This window comes from Cibotium barometz, chromosome 36 (assembly GCF_041138505.1).
Source record: "Cibotium barometz isolate CiBa-2024 chromosome 36, ASM4113850v1, whole genome shotgun sequence".
Classification (NCBI taxonomy): domain Eukaryota; kingdom Viridiplantae; phylum Streptophyta; class Polypodiopsida; order Cyatheales; family Cibotiaceae; genus Cibotium; species Cibotium barometz.
The window spans coordinates 28,532,042-28,553,949 of NC_141081.1; the positions used below are offsets into that span (position 1 = coordinate 28,532,042).

General features: G+C 48.0%; 1 protein-coding gene across 1 annotated transcript in view; it reads right to left on the reverse strand.

Moving 5' to 3' along the window:
- Nucleotides 1–21,908, reverse strand: part of SMC5 (structural maintenance of chromosomes 5) — a 72,296-nt gene that overhangs the window by 39,884 nt on the left and 10,504 nt on the right. Inside the window, exons 7-15 of the mRNA XM_086775984.1 lie at nucleotides 18,142–18,205; nucleotides 17,917–18,041; nucleotides 17,743–17,820; nucleotides 16,998–17,070; nucleotides 16,711–16,814; nucleotides 16,426–16,542; nucleotides 15,611–15,688; nucleotides 15,389–15,488; nucleotides 15,235–15,289 (exon numbers count right to left, since the gene is read on the reverse strand). Coding sequence (XP_086632110.1) covers nucleotides 15,235–15,289; nucleotides 15,389–15,488; nucleotides 15,611–15,688; nucleotides 16,426–16,542; nucleotides 16,711–16,814; nucleotides 16,998–17,070; nucleotides 17,743–17,820; nucleotides 17,917–18,041; nucleotides 18,142–18,205 — 794 coding nt within the window. The remainder of the gene's footprint in view (nucleotides 1–15,234; nucleotides 15,290–15,388; nucleotides 15,489–15,610; nucleotides 15,689–16,425; nucleotides 16,543–16,710; nucleotides 16,815–16,997; nucleotides 17,071–17,742; nucleotides 17,821–17,916; nucleotides 18,042–18,141; nucleotides 18,206–21,908) is intronic.

Here is a 21,908-nt window from a genome sequence, read left to right on the forward strand (position 1 = left end):
CAGGAATGCTGTACGGCGCACTGGTGTAGCTGATGGCGGCGCAGAGTTGTACGGGCTGCAAGAGTACTGTACGGCGCAGAGATGTACGGGTGCTGTACGGGCAGCAGCAACAAGAGCTTGGCAATGTACGGACAGGGCTCTAATACCAAATGAAGGGAATGGGTGTTAGGGTTAGGGTTTACAGAAGGTACAAACAGGCGTGGAAACCAACACACACAGAGAGAACACGACTTCAGTATGCTTGAATGATAAAGTGAAGTACAATAGCCACATGATAGTGACCCTAAAGATAAGTGTTCACATGTCCGGCCATAAATGTGCCGGGTGGACCAAAACACTTATAAACTGCATATAAGTGAAACTGAGCTAAACTGGGGGAAAAAACCTCCACTAACTGAAGTAAAAAGTGCCCCAGTAATCTACTGATGATCACTAGCACTCCTCTGGGTGCATACACAGCATAAAACCCAACAATGATTCCAAAGTGTCTTGCATTTCTGTGATGTCTTTTTCGCGGTCAGCCATACATGTCTTCAAAGTGCCTTCGTACGATGCAACTCTTGTGCCAATCTCTCGGAGCATGTCATCCTTCCATTTCTGCATCTCTTTTTTCATTTCCGTGTGCATCAAGGCTTGGGCTAATTCCATCTCAACCCATACTTGGGCTTGCATTTCTCCCTTCAATTGGACATATATCTCTTCCTTCAGCGTTTCGTTTATCACTTTTCTTTGGGCATGCATCTGCTCGGTCCATTCCTTTTCAAGCTCCTGTCACATGGTGTTCATCTCTGTCCTTATGTGAAGCTGTAGCTCCTCATAAAGGGCCTCATCTCGTCGGGCCATCTTCCTAATCCTTCGTGAGCCAGGGGACATGATTCCTACCCTCAGTCTTCTGCGGTAGGCATTTGGTGCCTTCGTCGGGGTGTGAAAGGCTGTCTCACCATCCTGTTCCCCCTCCAGGGGTTGAGACATGTTTTCCCCTACTAGTCGCTGCCTTGGGGGCTTGAGCAAGGGTGGGTGGGAAAAGGGAGCAGAACTGAGAACTGGCTGCACATAGAGTACAGCAGAAAGGCGTGCAGGTGGGTGCGCATAGAGCAGGCACACAAGTCAAGCCCGCCAGCCTTCTCACACCAAAAAGTCTTACCACGTGCAGTCCACACCTGTCGCCAAAGACAGAGAGAAGATCGTTTCTGTCCTGTGTGCCAACCTGACCAGCTTTTTCAAAGAAAAGAAAAGAGAAACCACCCACATATGTTGCAGCCCGACTGTGTGCCCAAGGAGAGGATCAGCCAGTCGCCTGTGTGCCTCTGTGTCTCTTACTGCACCCTTCACAAGACCGTGAGAAATGAAATGTTATATTAACGTCTTCAAAAGGCCAAAGTGACCTATGAGACCAAAGATACAACCATATGACATCTGATACACTATCTGGAAAAGAAAAGAAAGGACTGAAGGTAAGTATCTAGCCCTACAATACATCAGTAGGGAGCATCCGGAAGTAGCAACTAGGGAGAGTGGGAAGCTAATGCTACTAGTCAAAATGGGGTATATGAGTACATCGATACATGAATACATGAATATGGGGGAGTACAAAAGTGACAGTGACTACAACAGTATATGGCTGGAGTGGTAATCATCCTAGGAGCTCTAGCATGGGTCTTTGCGGGATGGCCTGGATATCTGCCATAGTGAGATGCCTGGTAGGACGAGCCCGATGCCTCGCAATGATGCTCTGGATCCTCCGGTGTAGGCACCGTCTCTGATGTAAGGATCCGCGAACCCTCAGGCGTCTGGATCTGCCCAACTGGATAGCTCTCTCAACTAGAGTCCCACGGGGTGCCCACTGTTGGGCTGTCGGCTGTGTGTCCTCCCGGGTAGTCCCTCTGAAGAAGTCAGTGATCTGTCTCTGTGTGGACTCCCTGCCAATCGGGCGTCTGCTCCTGATAATGGACTCTCTGAGCCTGCGGATGGCCAGGAGATAAAAACCCAAGCATCTCTGATCACAATAGTCCATGACTCTAGCCAGTGGTCCAAATCCCTCTCTGAAAAGACAATGGTAGCGCCCTCGAATCTCATAATATGCTGTGGAGCGACAGATGTAGTGCTCCTCCGTCTCTGGCTCTATCCAACAAATCTGACAAATCCTGTCCCCTGGAGGTATGCTTCTAAATCTGCCTGTCTCTATCTCTAACTGATGTGAAGAGCTGCGGATCTGCCCAATGGCGCACCACAATCCATGAGATAGATGGGTATCCATGTAGCTCGGTCTAAGTATAAAGCCATCCTCAGTGGTGCGGAGAAGATGGTCTCTATAGAAAGCCATCTTCGTCCCCAACTCTTGTGAGGGCTCTAGCCATGTCCTCCTAGTGTCCAACTGAATGAGGTCCTGTTTGATGACTCTTACTAATCTCGGAATGTGTCAAGGTGAGAGAGGGTGCCTCTAGAGAGTACTGGAAGGGTGGAAGTCTGTCTAAACTGAACCCATGGAGCTCAAACCAGGATGCTATCTGCACATACCAACATGAAGTGTCTCCCTCCATGGCAAGCTGATGAGAGGACTCTAAAGCAAGTCGTGCATACCGGTGTCGGGGAAGCTCTCAGGTGCTATGAATGAAGGACACTGATCTGGCAAGAGCCTCGACTACGATCGGTGGTGCTCCCATCTCGGCTCTGATAATCTCATGGGATACCGAGACCTTAGCCCGAATCATCCTGGAGATCATGGACACAAGTGGTCTCTCCATCGATCTCCATCCATCGTATGTGCATACTGATCGACTGTGACGATCTAGGCTAGGCCCCTAGATCTGTACTCCATATAGCATAGCCGATGTGACCAGCGTGTCAAAAAGCCACAGCTTAGTGCGTGGCTCCTAAAACTGTATCTGTGAGCACATCCTCTCTAGACCTCTCAGTGCTGCATATCCTCTCGTCAATCTGGCCTCTGCTGCCCCCCTCATGGAAAATGTGGGCCCAATGAACACCACTCCAGGATATGTGTATGAGTCAACATACTCCACTGTCTCCTGCCCATATGTGAAAATAGGCGTTGATCTCCAGACCCACTGAGCTGTAGTGTTAAACACCATAACCTTGGTCTTACCAAGGTTAACTGAGAGCCCACTGTCCTGTGCATATGCATGTAAAGTATCCAAGTGCCTCTGCATACCCTCTGGTGAGTCTGCTATAAGCACAATATCATCAGCATATAAGAGCAGAGGTATCCAAGTGCCAGCCAACTGGGCTCCTTTGTCCCCTCGTGTCCCAATATAATCAGAGATCTCATCAATGTATAGTCCAAATAGAGTCGGAGAGAGCAGGCAGCCCTGTTTCACCCCTATACTGGAGTGTATTGGCTGGGAGAGACCCTCTGAAGTCTGCACCTGCCCAAATACTGTCTCATACAGTGCCATAATACCCCAAATGAGCTCACATGGAACCCCCAAGTCTTGCAGCCTGCGCATCAGTCTAGCTCTGGGCACTGTGTCAAAGGCCTGCAGACTTGAGTACCGGCACAATCGTGGAAGTACTCCAAGTCCTAGGAAACTTCTCACACATGGCCTTAGCCCGAATCATCCTGGAGATCATGGACACAAGTGGTCTCTCCATCGATCTCCATCCATCGTATGTGCGTCCTGATCGACTGTGACGATCTAGGCTAGGCCCCTAGATCTGTACTCCATGTAGCATAGCCAATGTGACCAACGTGTCAAATAGCCACAGCTTAGTGCGTGGCTCCTAAAACTGTACCTGTGAGCACATCCTCTCTAGACCTCCTAGTGCTGCATATCCTCTAGTCAATCTGGCCTCTGCTGCCCCCTTCATGGAAAATGTGGGCCCAGTGAACACCACTCCAAGATATGTGTATGAGTCAACATACCCCACTGTCTCTTGCCCATATGTGAAAATAGGCGCTGATCTCCAGACCCACTGAGCTGTAGTGTTAAACACCATAACCTTGGTCTTACCAAGGTTAACTGAGAGCCCACTGTCCTGTGCATAAGCATGTAAAGTATCCAAGTGCCTCTGCATACCCTCTGGTGAGTCTGCTATAAGCACAATATCATCAGCATATAAGAGCAGAGGTATCCAAGTGCCAGCCAACTGGGCTCCTCTGTCCCCTCGTGTCCCAATATAATCAGAGATCTCATCAATGTATAGTCCAAATAGAGTCGGAGAGAGCAGCCCTGTTTCACCCCTATAGTGGAGTGTACTGGCTGGGAGAAACCTTCTGAAGTCCGCACCTGCCCAACTACTGTCTCATAAAGTGCCATAATACCCCAAATGAGCTCACATGGAACCCCCAAGTCTTGCAGCCTGCGCATCAGTCTAGCTCTGGGCACTGTGCCAAAGGCCTTGTGGAAATCCACAAAGCCACAGTAGATCCTCCTCCCATGTGCTCTGCCCTTCTCAATGATAGCCCTGAGGGTAAAGATATGATCCAAAGTAGAGAATCTCCTCCTAAAACCGGCCTGTCCCTGAGCTCGGACCCCTTGTCTCTCTACCCATCTGCTCAACTCATGCTTAAGAGTAGAGGCATATAGCTTGGCCAGCAAGTGACCAATCATAATGGTGCGGTAGTTCGTCGGCAGGCTCGGATCTCCAGACTTGAGTACCGGCACAATCGTGGAAGTACTCCAAGTCCCAGGAAACCCCTCACACATGGCTCTATTAAACATGAGAGCTAGCAAGTCTGCAATCATATCTCTAGCATGTATGAAATGCTCGGCTACAATGCCCTCATGATCCTCTGCCCTCCCTGTATGCAATCTGTTGATGGTCCTCCTCACCATCTCTGCTGTGAAGAAGGTAGAAGTGGGTGGACAAGGCTCTGGAGGGTTCGGTAGTGGTGGCTGCTATGGTACTGTGTAGAGGGAGGCTGCATACTCGCCCCATGTATCTGGAGAGGTAATGGCCGGAGGCGGGGGGTGCACTCTAAGCAATCTCCAGGCCTCCCCAGAATCCTGACTCAAAAACAACTGATAGATGTCTCTCTCCAGCTGAGATAAGAATGCTCTCTTCTTCCGCCGAATGAGAGATCGGAAGATGATGCGTGACTGTCTATATGCAGTAACACCTGTGGCCACCTCTCTCTGTAGCCAGGCTCTGAGCTCCCTACAGTCATCATCATACCAACTATTCTGGGGCATGCTCCCACGACATGGTCGTACTGTGGGCTGCGTGTGTGGGAAGGCCGTCGCTGCAGCTGTATGTAAAGCCTCTATCTGTGTGAGCTCTGCTAATGGCCTCTTTGGATCCTCTGCACTCAACAAGCTGTAGATCTCTGCGGTGTATACTCCATCAGTCTCTCTACGGAAGGTATATCTCGGGTGATAGGAGGACTGCCCAACCTGAGAGAGAATTCAATGTGGAGAGAGAGAGAAAGAAAGAAAAGAAAGAAAGATTTTATTAACGTCTTCCAAAAGACCGAACTCGGCCTATGAGACAAATCGGAGTACCTGTATGGGGTATCCTCTGTCATCCCAACAAAATGAAAAAGTACTGAACAAAAAAAAGCTGAATCTGGGTGTGCAGGGGATGAAGCTCTACTACTAGGAGAATGCAAAGCTATATGCATGGAGTATACAATCATGATATGCAACCTAGCTAGCTCCATCCTGTACCATACTGGGGGTATAAAATGGTATACATCAGTGAAGGGGGTGCCCACAGCTCCCTGAAGAACATGCCTGGGTGTGCTCTGAAGCGGGCCAGTCGCTCCGCACCCTCTCTGTGAAACTGAGCTCTGATCTCTGTCATCTCTCTCTGGTATAGGCGTGGTGTCCGAAAGCCAGGTGTCCTCTGTCTCCTGCGGGCTCTAAGTGGAGTTCTGCCCACCTCCTGCGCCTGACTGTTTGCAAGGGGGGGGAGAGAGAGAGAGAGAGAGAGGGAAGACGCCTGCGATCTACGAACATGTGACCTGCGCCCTGTGACTTTTCAATCTGCTGGCCAGTGACTCAGCGACTCTGCACGCCTTCGACCCTGCTCGTGTGTATCTGAGCTCGCTTGCTCGCTTGCGATTCTGCTCGCCTGATCGCCTGCGACCTACTCGCTTTCATCTCTGTTCGCCTGCGACTTGCTCGCCTAAGTCTTTGTGATGTGTTGGCTTGTTCGATGTGCGACCTGCTTGCCTCCTCATCAACTCTTTGCGACCTCGAGAGAGAGAGAGAGAGAGAGAGTTTATTGGACATGATGAGAATGAGTGAAATACAAGTGAAGTGACATGATAAGGTCATTTACACACTCATTAGAGTGCATACATAGGCTCAAGGAATAAAACCTCCTAAAGAGAGAAAAAGTGCCCCAGCCCATTATTAGCCTACGTCCACACATCACTACCGTATAAATGCTACAAATCCCCCCTACAGTCATGATGTGTACATGTACATGGATCATGTGGTTGATCGATCCCCATTGCTTTTAATCAAGGAAAACACATCTCTATGCAAAAAGCCCTACCAAAATCCTCACCATAGAGCTCAATTGAAGCCTCCGAATTTACAGCTTGCTAATCACTATCATTAAGTCCAAATCAGTATAATTAAGCCTTAATTAGTAAAAATTGGCACAATTGATCTTGCAAATCACTAATACGAATTCATCTATTGAACGCAAGAGACACTCTACCACTATACGAAAGGAGCACCAACGACCTGCAGTACGGAAAAGGGACCAGCATGCCAATGTACGAAAGGGACCAGCATGCCAATGTACGAAAGGAAAGACGTCGACCTACTCTGGTTAGGATTGCCTCGGGATTAGCTCCAACACACACTCACATACATAGTCCAGGTCAAGGCCCTGTCCAGAGTGAAGATGTGGAGAATCTGTTGCCAAATCTGTTGGGCCTTCAGGCAATCCCAAAGACAATGTCATTGAAACTCCTGAGGGTAGCCGCACCGTGGGCAAGCTGCTGGCCGACCTCCAACTACCAACCAAGTGCCGACCGCCAAGCTCCTGTATGCCATCAGCCAAGGAAAGAGGGTGATCTTTCTAGGCCGAAAACGTCAAAAGCCTCTTCCATAAATCTGAAAGAAACTGCTACACGGACCGCCACGAGAATATTAGGTCTGGTAAACACACCCAGCCACACTAGGGGAGTCGGGTCTGGTATTAACACGAGGACAAAGCTTGGCGAATCAAAGTTCAGGATAGGAGTCAGCCACTCTTGAGGGATAGTTGAGTCGATGTCGATGTTGAGGCGCGTGAGAGGTCGGCACTCCCATATCCATAGCTGCCAAAATCTCTCCCTGGCCACCTTAGCCGGCAATAGGTCTATGTGTCACTCCCATGCTTGAAAACCAATCACCCTCACCCTTTGCAAGATGTAGCCACTGAAATCCTCTAAGGGAAGCTCAGATCTCTCTAATCTGCCATGGGATCCAATAGAGAAAGTGAACAAACCACTGCCCTCATCTACTACGTGGACCGCCACGAGAATATTATGTCTGGTAAACACACCTAGCCACACTAGGGGAGTCGGGTCTGGTATTAAGACGAGGGCAAAGCTTGGCGAATCAAAGTTCGGGATAGGAGTCAACCACTCCTGAGGGATAGTTGAGTCAATGTCGATGCTGAGGCGCGTGAGAGGTCGACACTCCCATATCCATAGCTACCAAAATATATCCCTGGCCACCTTAGCCGGCAATAGGTCTATGTGTCACTCCCATGCCTGAAAACCAATCACCCTCACCCTTTGCAAGGTGCACACACTGAAATCCTCTAAGGGAAGCTTGGATCTCTCTAATCTGCCATGGGATCCAATAGAGAAAGTGAACAAACCACTGCCCTCATCTGCTACGTGGACCGCCACGAGAAAAAATTGTCTGGTAAACACACCTAGCCACACTAGGGGAGTCGGGTCTGTGGTATTAAGACAAGGGCAAAGCTTGGCGAATCAAAGTTCGGGATACGAGTCAGCCACTCCTAAGGGATAGTTGAGTTGATGTTGATGCTGAGCCTGTCTCTACCCCTGTCAGGCCTCTCCTGCACCTCCGGGGGTAACCGCCTGTGTGCAATCCAATCTCCAAGGGACCTGGCTGGTCCTATGCTCAAGACTCCCCATGATACATGAGGTCAGGCCCCCAACATGTGGCCACTGGGTAAATGGATCAGGGGGTTCCAAACCAAAGGCTGCCGAAGCCGCTCCTTTGGGGCTGCCAGAACTATGTGCCCAAGGGCCGGCCTGATCCCAAGCTCAAAGTACGCTGGCTGCAAATTTGTCCTCAAAGCTGAACTAAAACCACGAGCCCACATCTCGGTGAAAATCCATCTGGTACTCTACGTTCAAGGGCCCCCAAGACTCAGGGTGCGGGCTGAAATCCGGCGGGCCAAGAGGAAGTCCTTCCAAGGCTCACCACCGAGGAGTCCTCTAACAATCAGCTTGCCGGGTAGGGCTCGGCTCTGAATAGCAAGGTCAATGAGGCCCCGCCCCCTCTAGGACGTGGCTGAATGATCACTCTCCATGCCACCTTGGGCCCTGGCTGGCCTCCCGTCACTGCTGGCCCATAAGAAGTTCCGGATCAAACGTTGTAGATGGCCGGTACATGCCCGAGAGAAGGCCCAGCACTAAGTGATGTACCACATGGTGGCAAGAAGAACCTAGTTCGTCACCACCACTCCACCTGCTACGGAGTGCCTCACAGAACTCCATTATAAAAACTTCTTCCGAATACTCAGAAGAAGAGGGGCGAGCTGGTACTCAGGATAGAGATCAATGCCCACTTGGCAACCAAGATAGCGAATTGGAGTGCCCCTCAAGATCCACTAGAAAGCCTCAATTGGGTGCCAAGTCTGGGCGGGTGCAAAGCCTACCCAAAAACCACACGACTTGTGCCTGTTGATTTGTGCTCTTGCTGCGCGGCAAAAAAACCTCAATCGCCTCCACAAATCTTTGAAGATTCCCCACATCTCCTGAAAGGAAGGCTACTGTGTCATCTGCAAACTCGGAACCGAGCAGCTCCTCCTACATGTGGAGGGGGGGGGACGCAATCCCTGAAGCCTGGACTCCTAGGCTAAGAGAGAACTACTCATGGCCTCAACGATGAATAGGAAGAGGTAAGGTGCCAAAGGACAGCCCAACCGTACCAAGTGAGAAAGGGGGAATATGGCGCCACGAGCTCCTTGAATGAGAACCTGGCTGTGCAAGGCTGAGTAAAGTCCTGGGACCCCACGAATCCACTCCACGGGGAATCCCATCCAGCTCATCGGGCAGCTCCAATCCACCCTATCATAAGCTTTCTCAAAGTCTAGGAGTAGCACTATGAGATCTTGTTGCCGCATCCGGGTCGAAGTTGTCGCCTCTTAGAAGGTGAAGATGTTGTCCAAAATGCTCCAATCCTGAACAAAGCCAGACTGAGTGTCATGAATCAAGTCCGCGAGAAAGGGCTGAAGCCTCCTGTCGATGGCCTTGGCCAAAATCTTATAGGCGGTCCCTAGAAGAGTGATGGGTCTCCACTGCCGGATCTCCAATCTGTCACCACCCTCCTTAGGAATCAAGTGTATCAAACCCTCTGAGACCCTCTCTAGCATGGCACCTGTGAGTATAATCTCATTGAAGGCAACTGGAAGGCCGCCTTCCATGAGGTCCCAGTGATGAAGAAAGAAAGAGGCTGGAAGCATGTCCCCCCCCGGGCGTTTGCCCCTCGGTAGTGCCATCACCGTCTCTGCCAACTCCTCCGTAGTGAATGGAGTCAATAAGAAGGACCGAAGAAAGAAAGAAAAATATATTAAGCGTCTACTAAAGACCCAATGGGCCTATGAGACCAAAGTGATACAATAATGTCCATGGCATATCTCATCATGGAATGGAAAATAAGAGGGGGAAACCACCTCTCATATGCCACCAGACCCTCTCGCGTCATGCGTCCATCACCTAAGGGATAATGGGACACCAGTGAGAAGAGATCTGGAGAAATCTAGGGGGGGGGGGGGGGGGGGGCAATAGCTCCATCCTGGCCATGCAACCTGTGAATACCATCTCTCCTCCTGTTGGGGCCGGCTACCTCAAAGAAATCCCCTGTGACTGTCACCGGCTTGAGTCTTGAATGAAGCTCTGGCATGGTATCTCTACTCCACCCTCCTCTCCTCAATGGATCTAATCTTCGTGCGGGCGGCAGCAAGCTGACTCTCAATCCATGGGCTATCTAGGGAACTCTAATTAAGCCGCTGTAAAGAGGCCAGACCCCTCCCCAGACTCCTCTCTTGCTCTCGAAATCCCTCCAATCTGCTCTAGGCTACCTCCTACAAGAAACCACTGATCTCCCCTAGACCAACATCCAATGTGCATGCAGCAAATTCTAAGGTAAAGTCCAATCCAGCCCATATTTGCTCTATCCTGTTGTAGATCTCTGGGTCCTGAATGAGGCTGTCCGGAATCCTAGAGCTCACATGCATGTCATGCCCCCTGGGGTCCTCTAGCGACAAAATAATCAGAGCATGATCTGAAAAAGTAGTGCCTGCCAAGATAGCAATCATGCCCCCACGGCTACAAACCCACTCATCAACGTAAAACATGTCGAGTCTAGAAAGGTTGGGGTCGGTCCTCCTCCTATCTGATCTCGAGAAGCTAAGGCTCCCAGGGCTACGCCCAAACTCTGAAAGTTGCCAAGGGTCATGTCCCCTAAGTACCAGTATCATCTCCTCCCAGGCAAAGTACTTTGCTCCCAAGACTGTGGGCGTGCCTCCTCCAAGTCTGTCCTCTGCTGCCTCTATCATGTTGATAGTCACCAACCATGCACCAAAAGTCAGCCTAGGGAAGGGCTTGCCAGACTGTGCTCCAAAAGAAGGCTCTACCTGCAGTGGCGTTCGGGGCATAAACATTGAGGAAGCCAACACTATCCTCTCCAATCAAAATGTTAACCCACTGTGCTCACCTCGGAACTATGACTCCTGAGCCTATCACTCTCGGCAAAAGCTGCTCACTAACAGAAATAAGTCCCGAGGACGGAGTGGGGCTCAAAGTCAGTGACTTCCGCCATCCAGGGTTAGGCAGTTGAGCTACCTCATCATCTTCATGATCTTCGCATCACGGACGTACTCACCCATCTATGGCCATTGGCTAGGATGGAGCTTGAATGCTCAGCTCACAGAGACTAGGACGGGGAGATGGTGACCTCCAGCGTGGAGGTGCTGCTTTTTGTGTTCATGCATACTTCTGTCGTAGTACCTCTTCCCTCTTCTTACAAGTACCTCCATTGTGATCTATGGAGTTTAGAGTACTCACTCTCTCACCCTTGGACAGAGGGGTGTCATATGGAGGACAGGATCCGCGCCCACTTGGCACGCCTTCGTCCCAAGACAGATTGTGATTATCCCTCGTGTAAATCCTCGTCTAAGACTCTTTGAGTGGAGGGCAGTTCCGCCTCACACTTAGATTGATATGTCGATAGTCTCGTGGAACATACAGGGTTTAGGGGGGTCTCAGTGTTTTCAGAGACAAGGCGTTCTCAGAGGAGAGATTCAGAGAGCCATAGCGGGGGGACCTATCGACATTCAGACCTATCGACATTCTTTTCCTCCAAGAGCATCAACTCTCTGAGGGGTGCACCCGCCGATGCGAGAAGATTTTACTAGGCAAGAGTCATACTTTCTAGTCTCCATCCTTCGGCCCTTCAAGGACGCAAGGAGGAGTTTGGCACTCAAAGGGAAAGAAAAGATCATCGCGCCATTCTCTGGCATAGAGGGTCTAGAGTGGTGCAAAACCACACATATCCGAATAGATGCCACAGTCTCCTCAAACATATATGTCCCTCTGCCGGAAGATATCGGAAGAAGCTATAATCCACAGGCTGCCCTAAGATCCTGGGGGCCCACCTGGGGACACTAGCGGGAGAGCCCTCACCGAGGCGGCGGCGATGGTCAACTCACCTGGCTCAGATGAACGGTGAATCAAGCTCCGGGTCAGGGGCTGTTGAGGGACGATGGGAGTGCTCTAGAGAGGCGGAGAGAGGAGAGGCTCCGATGTGGAGGACGGGGCTGAAGGAACTACGGCGAGTAAAGACGGGGGAGAGGATGGATGAGGACAGGGAGGGCGAGGGGAGTAGAGGCCGGAGAAGGATGCTACTTGAAGAGATCCATCGGAGAGGAAAGCAACTAGGAGAAGCTCACCAAGGACTCAATGGGGTCTGCCGGTCTCACTGGGCAGTGAGAGTCAAGGGAGGGCTCTCAACGAGGAATCCGCCGCCAAATTGGAGGGACCCGCTCAATGACTAGAGGGGGTACATCGCCAACGGGTGGGTGCTGCGATAAATGCTCAAAACGGTTCTATGACAAAACTGAATCCTCCTGTGCTCTGCCAGCCTGGCTCGCACGTCAACAACGCTCAGCCCTGGTAGTCGGCTGACGGCCCGAGCGCAGATCAACCGTCCGCCACTCTCTAGCAGTTGTGTCGTCCATGATCGAGGCCTAGTGCTCTGCTGCGTGAGAACCTACCTATCTCTCCACCCCTTGGTGAGGTTCTGGACGGGATACGGGGGGGACCATTGGGAGCGGTCTCTTGGACTGACGCCGACAGCAAGCTCTCGCGAGATGACCCATCTACCTACAACTGAAACATTGGCCTGGAAGGCCTGAATACTCCACTCGCTGAAGGATGGAGTCTCCCCGAAGGCATGGGATAGATATTTCATGTGGCACTGAATTTGGCAAGGCAACACAGATGCGGAGAGATGGAATCCCGGCTGCCCATGCAAAGACGGAGGCAACAGTAGGAGGGGATTCCATCACTCTCTCGATGGCACCACCAATCACCAGGAGAAGAGGAAGGTATTCCTTCCTAAGGCTTGGGAAGCAAATTGTCGCTGAAAAGCCCAATACACGAGCAAGAGGGTCAGATGCAGGGTCGAAGCCATGCTACCAACGTGCAAAGAAGGCCTACGCCGTAAGCAATGCAAGGGGGCACAGCTGCATGACTCGGTCTGACGTCGGTGGCAAGTCGAACTCCACCTGGTAGAAGCCACGTCCCAGAGGGTGAATGTCTATGATCTTTGCAAGCACACCAATGAGGCTCGCCTATAAAAGATCTCTAAGTTGTCCACGCACAGGGTGGCTACCAACAATTTTGCAAACCAAGGTGGAAGCCTGTAATGCTGCAATAGTTGTGGTGGCCAGGATCCGAAGGTCCGCTTTGAAAAAGAATAAGCAAGCAACGGTGGCCTCGATTGGAGATGACGGAGCCGGTGCCATGGAGTCCTCCTGGGAGTGAAGACCAGAAAATGCCGAGACTTACTGGGATGAAGAAAGCCCCGAAGTTCCTAAAAAATCAACCTGCGAGAGGAGGGAGAGGAGAGAGAAAAGGAAAACAGACACGGAGGAGGGAAGGCGGGGAACCGCGAAAGGGGAGGGGGAGCGGGGGAGGCTTAAGGCAAGGGAGAGGAGAGACAAAGGGGGGGGGGGAGGGGGAGGGGGGGGCGACAGGGGACAGCAGAAAGACGAGGGAAGAGGGGCGGGGCAGGCGCAGGGAGAAGGGAAGCAGGGCAGCTAAGGAAAAAAGGGGAGGGGGGCAAGGCTCGCAGAGGGGGGGGGGGGGAGAGGAGAAGAGGAGGGGTTGGGGAGAGGCGCGGAAACGCAAAGGGGAGGAGGGGAGGGTAGGCAGGATCGGCCGGCGGCGCAAGGGGCGAAGCAGCGGCGGCAGAAGGGGGGAGACGCAATGCGAGGAGGGAAAGGGGAGGGGGGAGGTGGGGGCTCAAAGAAGCACGCACTCTCAATAGTCCCAAAATGCATCCCCTCTTCCACCAACATTGCGCCAAACTTCTCAAAAGTAAGAAGAAGATCGCACACCTACGTGTTCAACGAGGTCACCAAACTGTAATACTTCACAAGCAAAACTTTGATGCACCTGTGTGCCAGTTCTTCACTGGTCTTGGTGATCCCCACCACTGCTGCCACCTGATCTTGCAAATTCTTAATCCACGATCTACACCTCCTCCTTCAGAATGCTGCAAGCAGATTCTCAAGGTTTTGATTCCCTATCTCATACTAGTTCTTAAGAACTTGCCATGCATCAAAAGTTGTGGTAGTATGTTGAGTCAGGGTCATCACCAAATCAGCAACACTGGTGACGATGGCACATAATGTGTCGGCATCTCTTCGCCTCCATGCCAAAGCAAGAGCAAGATTTGCCGGTACGGCTTGTAATGGATCAATTGGATCCGGAGTAGAACCCGGCTTTGCCTCCACCCATGTTGTTGTTTTTCACAACTCATATGAATCAAGAATGAACCTAATAATCTTGAACTTCCAGAGAGTGTAATTTGTCCCATCCAACTTTCCATCACCAAATGGTGAGGACCGGCATGAGCGGTTGCATTATTTGCAGTTTGGGCCATCTCCCGAAATTGGCCTTCGCATAGCAAGCTACCAAATACAAGCTTTGCCTAGAGCTTAAGCTCTGAAAAGCACAATCTTCACAATAATACAAAGCACTAAATTGCAAAAAGAAGGAGTGTAAACAATATTACTACTTGCAAACTTTGATTACATCTGCCCACCTGTGTGCTTTGGGTAAGGAGCTTTGATGGCAATCTAGACAAACTCTCCATGGAGGATGTCTTGCTTACAAGAGTGCTTGAACACAATGAACTCGACGATGAACAAACGCTGCCAAACTAGTCTATATATAGTGCCCAAGGTTGGCATGGACGTAGTTCGGCCGCATCAGCCAACCCACGACTTGGTCAACCGACCATATTATCCGACTAGGACATATAGACAACAACGTCGTCCCATCGAACCTTTGCGCAGCTCCCATGGCCATCTAAGACCATCTAGACCCTAAAACAAGTTCCACAACCCGAGAACAATGTGTCCTCGATTTGTTGTCCACCATTCACTACTGCAATCAGATAGCCCGCACAAGCATGTATCCTACTTAGCAGAGTGCCAAATCTACATAAGACATCTCCTCACCATCCAATGTCTCAACAGGGAACTGTCAGGTGCTAGGTTGCTCACCAGAACAGCTACTTCTCATATAGGGGACCTTACAAAATAGGGCGCATCCATCACCCAAAACAACAACACGAGGGTGAACATTGAGGAAATGTTTTGCCAACACACTATCTTTGGACTGTCTCCCTAAGGAGCTCACAACATGGATATGTCCATCACACAACCGAGCAACTAAATCCAACAGGACAAGCCAAGAAAGCAAAGGATTACTAGGAGGACCTACACAAAGCGACAACTCTTAATTGACAAACTATACACTGTAGGCTCAGGAGCGGATACACTTACCTAAACTTGACCTTGATAAGAATTCCATACTGACCAAAATTATTCCCATGTTCATCTAAAAAACAGAAGAGCATAATAATCAAGATCTGCAATTATGCTTACAAACTACATGCATTTCTTTGTTTTGCACAGACATGAAGGTTGACAAGCTTACCAAGACTTACTTCGCCTGCAACAGCCATCTCTTGAAAATTCCTACTAAAGGTGACATTAATTTTCGACACCAATCCTCTCAAAGTTGGCAGCCATTTTGCCTATCCAAGACAAAAGCCCCAATTCAAAGCATCATGAGATACTCAAAGAACTTTCATTAGTATTTGTCCTGACAATAAAATGAATCCTTTACGTAATGGCAAGAAACACATTCCAACCATACTTTGACAGCATCTACACCCTGCTGGCATTGATTCAATTCAGTAACCTCATCAGCAAGCTTGGTACTCATACTGGAAATCTGCAATAGAATAAATGCCTCAGCATTTTAGCCTTCTACATGCTTTATTATATTGTGCACGCATGAAAATACAAATATATACGCATACATACATATATATGTATGCACATACATATACGCACATACACACACAAATATATATACAGGCATATAGGCATATATATGCATACGTACATATATATGTATACGTACATATATATAGGCATATATATGCATACGTACATATATATGTATGCACATACATATACACACATACACACACAAATACACAAATATATATACAAGCATATATGTGTTGTAGATACATACATACGAAGAGACCACGGGAGCGATGGGGAGCATGAGGCCCATCATACGTTTAGCTGTCAGGCTTACTATGAGATTCGGGGGAGATTCCAGTACCAATCATCTGCTATTTGGAAGTATACACACATTGGTATTTTTTTCATTTCTTTTTCAGTTCTTCCATGGCTTAGTATATCCATCATACCATTGTATTACTCATAGTCTTATAGACCCTTGGGGTCTTCCGTAGATGTGAATCATCAGCTGTGTACTATGTTTTGGTCTCATAGGCCACTTTGGCCTTTCACAGACGTTAATATATCTTTCTTTCTTTCTTTCTTTCTCTCTCTCTCTATATGTGTGTGTGTGTGTGTGTGTGTGTGTGTGTGTGTGTGTGAAAGGGGGGGGGGGATGAGAGCAGAACTGAGGAAAAAAAGGTACTAAAGGAATACCGCTTGACAACGTGCTTCGTACTCTTCCAGAACATTATCATTCAAACAAAGCACCGCATTTGCCTCCGCAAGGTTTTCTTGTATTGCATCCTCCAAACCTGAGACTGAATCTGGCATCTGAAGTAGCTTATAATGGTCAGTGTAGCTTTAGCATAGCTACTACAGACAACCAAAAACTTACAAGGTTGTAAAGATTTTCAAACCCTGTGGCACAGTCTTGAGACACGTTCTATCAACTCTCCTAATATAAAAGGTTGAAACACTTAGTATATTGTGCTCCATTACCTGTGCAAATGCCCTCTGAATCTCTGGGGAGAGCTTAACAACACGTTCTGCAGCCGCTTTCGCAGCTTCAACTGCTCTTTTGCATTTCTCAACCTCATCTTTGCCTGTCACAATTTAGATTCATAGATCCAAATAATGTGATGATCAAATAAAAGCTTGAACTGTAGAAGGCTTGTTCAAGGCCCCATGGAGTTCAAGGTCCATAGTGGGAACTTGATAAGGCCAATGTTGCAACTAAGAGTGCTTAAGCATATCAGGGGGATAAAATTTGCAGGGAAGATATTCACAATGATCGTATTCCTGTTGGGCTTTTGCTCCATGAATCTCGATGGCTCGCAGAGATCTTTCCATCTCTCTCACCTGTGAAGGAAAGTAGATCCATGGTGACACCAAAGCGAGTACAAACAACACCCTTGGAAGGTACAAGCAAGACTTAATGTATGCACTTAGTTTTTATTTGGATCCATTACAAGCAGTCGCAGCATTAAGTTCACTTCATTTCACATGTACTTAAGACATTTTCTATAACAATATTTTATACACATACACGTGCTGGTCTCATAGACTCTTTCAATTTTATGCTAATGCAAATAAATATCTCCCTCTTCCTTCCTTCCCTCCCTCCATTTATATAACTTTATCCATAAAGCTCAGTCTCCCAGAGAAGCCAACCATGGATCCCCCCTCCCCATTCTCTCTGACATTTACCTTGATAGAGAATTCTATCTCTTTCTTCAGATGTACTTTTTCTTTACTTATTGAGGAAAGTTTTCTCAGGGGAAAAAAACTCACTCAGGCCTGGCAAGTAATTCCGTATCAGACGAGAGGGCTTGACTGAAATTGCATGTGAGCATGTGCCCATGCAAGGGGGCAAGCGTGTGCATGTGACATTTATTCTGACGGGGCCTTGTGTGTATGACATCTGTTCTGACTGACACTTCAACTTCTCCTGGCAGCTTAGCCACTTCCATTTCTTATAAATATCATATTCTTTCTTAAACTAAACTTCCTAAAAGAGAAATAAAGGCTTACCTTTAGATCAAGCTCACAAGCAGCAACACGCTTTACAACAAAGAGTTTCTGTGTATTGACCGTTTCAACAAGAAGATCCTGCAATGAGGAAAAATCACATGCATTAGAACTTCGGTGGGAAGCCAGAAACTCATGAAAACCCCTTTAAGAAAAGTACAATAAAAACGCAATTACCTTCATTTCTAGTGCCCTTCTATGGCGCTCTAGGTTTATATCATGAATCTGTGCCCGTATTCTTTGCTCTGCACTTTGTACATCCTCTTCCTTCTCAATTGATTGAAGCTTCCGCTGCCGCTGCTCTGAAGTGAGTTCACCAAGTAACAAGAATTTAGTTAAAAGTCCCCTTATCGTGAAGAATTATGACTCCCCACACTCTCATCTAGCCAAAGCAAGAAATACCAATTCTATTGCTCATGTCTTGGCGCCTTCTCTTTTCCATCTTCGCCACATTGACGATTTCCTCCTACACAGGCATAGAAAACGATCAAAGAAAGAATGTCTCGCAACCTTAATGAAGTCAAAGTGCAATCTTAGCTTTCACTATATCATGCATAATGCAGACTCTGTGGTGTTATGAAATCCCTACTCATATCATTGGTGCCACAAAGATAGCATAGCGTTCAATATCCATATGTAAAGGGACACGTAGCTTTCAAAACACTTAAGTAGCAATCTTGATTAACCACACAATTGCCACAAGACAAAACCGAAATTCAGCTTTGCACAATTATACCAAAATAGGGGTCAAAGATGACCCACCCCCCCCCCCCCTCAAGCCCAATGGTGGCAATCATCTCAACAAAGATAAAACTATGTGCGAAGATACAGATTTGGTGCTTTCTTGGACGGAATTAAAACACTAATTTATCAACACTGGATACAGTTTGTACGTAACACAAAAGGTTATCCTTGCTTCTTAAATAAACGATCAATGCCCTTTAACTGGGCTACCATACACCTGGCTTAAGCTACCATACAAACCAATTATGCCAGCATTCATAGAGTATTGATGTACACTCGGAAAGACAAAACTTCTGCATACCATTGCCTGCGTACCGGTGAAGACGAAGAGACGAAAGTGTCCCCCCACAGTGCATTATGGGAGGATATAGATCCCCCAGAGTCTCTGAGCTCACGCGGAGGATGCTTTGGACCATCATCTAAGCTTCTGCCCATGCTGTACAGTAAAACCTCCTCACGCACTTCAGGAAATTCCTCACTTCATCGTAAACACACAGAAATGATCGAATCATAGCAAAACGAAGCGATCAACAAAATCACTTTGCAAAACTAGCTATGGTGGAATGTGAGCCTTCGCACTAGATGCAAAGTCGTCTTGCAATGTTTGGGACCTAGGATACCGTGGATGAGCTTTTCTTGGATCTTTTCTTTTTATGAACGGGCACTTTATATGGACACAGTGCAGCTGAGGGCAGCTACAATGCAAGTCAGGAAGAATGTGGTTAGGGCTGACCAAGAACATCCAAGTAGTAGTAGTAGACATGTGTGCCGCCTGTAAAGGCCGTCAAGCATCATCTTGGGCAGTGCACAAGGTAGTCGAGCAGCGCACAGGGCGCACATCGAAGCAACACGCATGTGAGGTAGCGCGTAGGCAGGGCATGGGCACGGGCTGAGCCTTGGCCAGGCGAACAGCATTGAAACATGTGTGAACACCTTAAGGGCGGTTGTGGGCATTTTATTAATAAAATTGTGCTTTATCAAAGTAGTAAGTGGACTTACATAAAGAGAAAACTGGTCAACCAGCAGCGAAGTGCATACACATACATGCGTAGCAATTGGTCATAATCGTCTACATTTCTCAAGCACTAGAGTTTCTACATAGCGTTTCTCTTAGAGCATGGGCTGACCAGGAGATCTTGAGCAGTGTTTAGGCTATGATTTGATGTCTTCATTTCTTGGTCATCTTTTGTACTTGAAGTACAGTTATAACACTTATTTCTTGTACATAAGAAGACCAATAATTTACGACTCTTGTATGATGTATATGTGATTCCCCCGCACTCTTTTCTATCACTAGAAACCCTAGCACATAGGCACAAGTGTCCTACACCAATGGTACCATGCTTATGAGGAGTCTACGATTGGATTGGTAAGAGTATGTTGAGATCTAGGGACGAGGAGTCATATGCTTTTTCATCTCTTCTATGTACTAGCTCCAAAACTGAAGCAACCGCCATTGAGGCCAAAAATTCACCACCTAGTGCTCACAGCAACCGTGAAGACTCTCCCTCTAAGACCTGGACGGAAACTTCCTTCATTCGAGCCTGTGGCACGATGCAATGAAGCATCCTAGGTGTGTGCTCAACCCGAGAAATGGAAAAAAAAAATCAGACGCACACACAAGCATCTCTTTCACACCCATCCCCTAGTTCTAAAGCGTCAGAAAAGAAAAAATTTGCAAGTTCACTAGGCATCCCTAAGCTTTCAATCTAAACTCGTAGTGGTGCTGAATTGTATATCCCACACGTCAAGCTTGCTGCCCACAGTATACCCTGTTTTACACTACGGAACCACCAGCATGTAAATCTAGCTAAAGCAAGATTAGGCTTTGCTACCATCTATATAACACTTGTGCCCATGTGCTAGCGTTTTCAAATATTCAAAAAGTAATCACACATACAGTAGACACAAGACTCCTAATCACACAAGAAAGAAGTGTTACAATTGTACTTCAAGTGCAAAAGATAACTGAGAAATGAAGACGTCGAATCATAGCCCAAACATTGTTGAAGATCTCTTGGCTAGTCCCTGCTCTAAGAGACTCTCTGTATTTAAAAAAAAAACTAGTGCTTGAGAAATGCAGATGATTATGATGAACTGCTACGCATGTATATATATGCATCTCATTGCTCGTTGGCCAATTTTCTCTTTACGTAAATCCACTTACAACTTTGATAAAGAGGACAATTTTATTAATAAATTGTCCGCGACCACCCTTAAGGTGTTCACACCTGTTTTAATCCTATCTACTTGGCCCAAACTTAGCCCAACTACCCACAACCAACCTGCACATTCCATCACATGTGCACTCCTTCATTGGGAACCCCTCCACTACCTTGTGCACTGCCATGGATGTTGCCCACTGACTTGTACTGGCTGCACACACCTCTGCTACTAGGTTGTTCCTAGTCATCCGTACGGTAAGGTGTGCCACACATGGCAACGAGGAGTAGCTAAAACCTCAACTCTGGGCTAAAACCTCGACTCTTGTCGTCTTCTACGATGCCTACATAGTGTTGTATGCGCGGAAGCTTTGTTGTACTGATCCATAGCCCTAATCCTGATTAACAACAAGATGTTGATTTAAACATGAATAAGATAGAGGAGAGAAAACAAGAGAGAGATAGTTGGTGTCAAGGTTTTTTGTATTTAATATTGTACAAAAGGGTTATTGAATGCTTGTAAATAACATAAGCCCTTGGTCAGCCCCAAAGGGGTGACCTCTAGCCCCTACATGACTTCTACTGACTTTCTATAACTAATAAACAGTGAATGACTTGATGCTTTTATATATGCTGGAGATGTTGGTCGGCCAGCAGATACCGTTGTCGGCCAGGTCTTGGACAAAATATAGGCATTAAATGCCCCTTCAATATGATGCACTTACATGGCTGCTGCGCACACATGCTGACCCTTCACTTATGCGCTGGCCGCCTGCTGCCTAGACTCCTGCTGGCTGCCAAGAGAGTTCCCATGCCCTCCAATGCTTGTGATGATGCTGCTGATGCAGAGGATGGTGATACTAATACTTATGCTGATGATGATGGTGCTACTGCTGATGATGATGATGATGTTGATGATGACACTGATGATGTCCTGCATGCTATCTTAACTACTATATTACTCATGGATTATGCTGTTCATGCTGGAGATTAGCCATGGTATGGGCATGCACGTGACACATAGGCTGCCATACAAGGTGGATTTCGAAAAGCCAAATTCCCATTAGAATCTCTAACCACATCCCCACAGTTTGCCGAGTATGCAACAACCAATTCTTTGGCTTTTCAACACCTATCTTTGCAATAATAGCTTCAAAAGTCGCATCCTTCACTGAAGCTTTACACAACCAAGACCCTTTCCACATTAGGGTCTTCATGCATGGTTCTAAGCTCTACTGTTTTTTAAACGATAATAATAGCCTC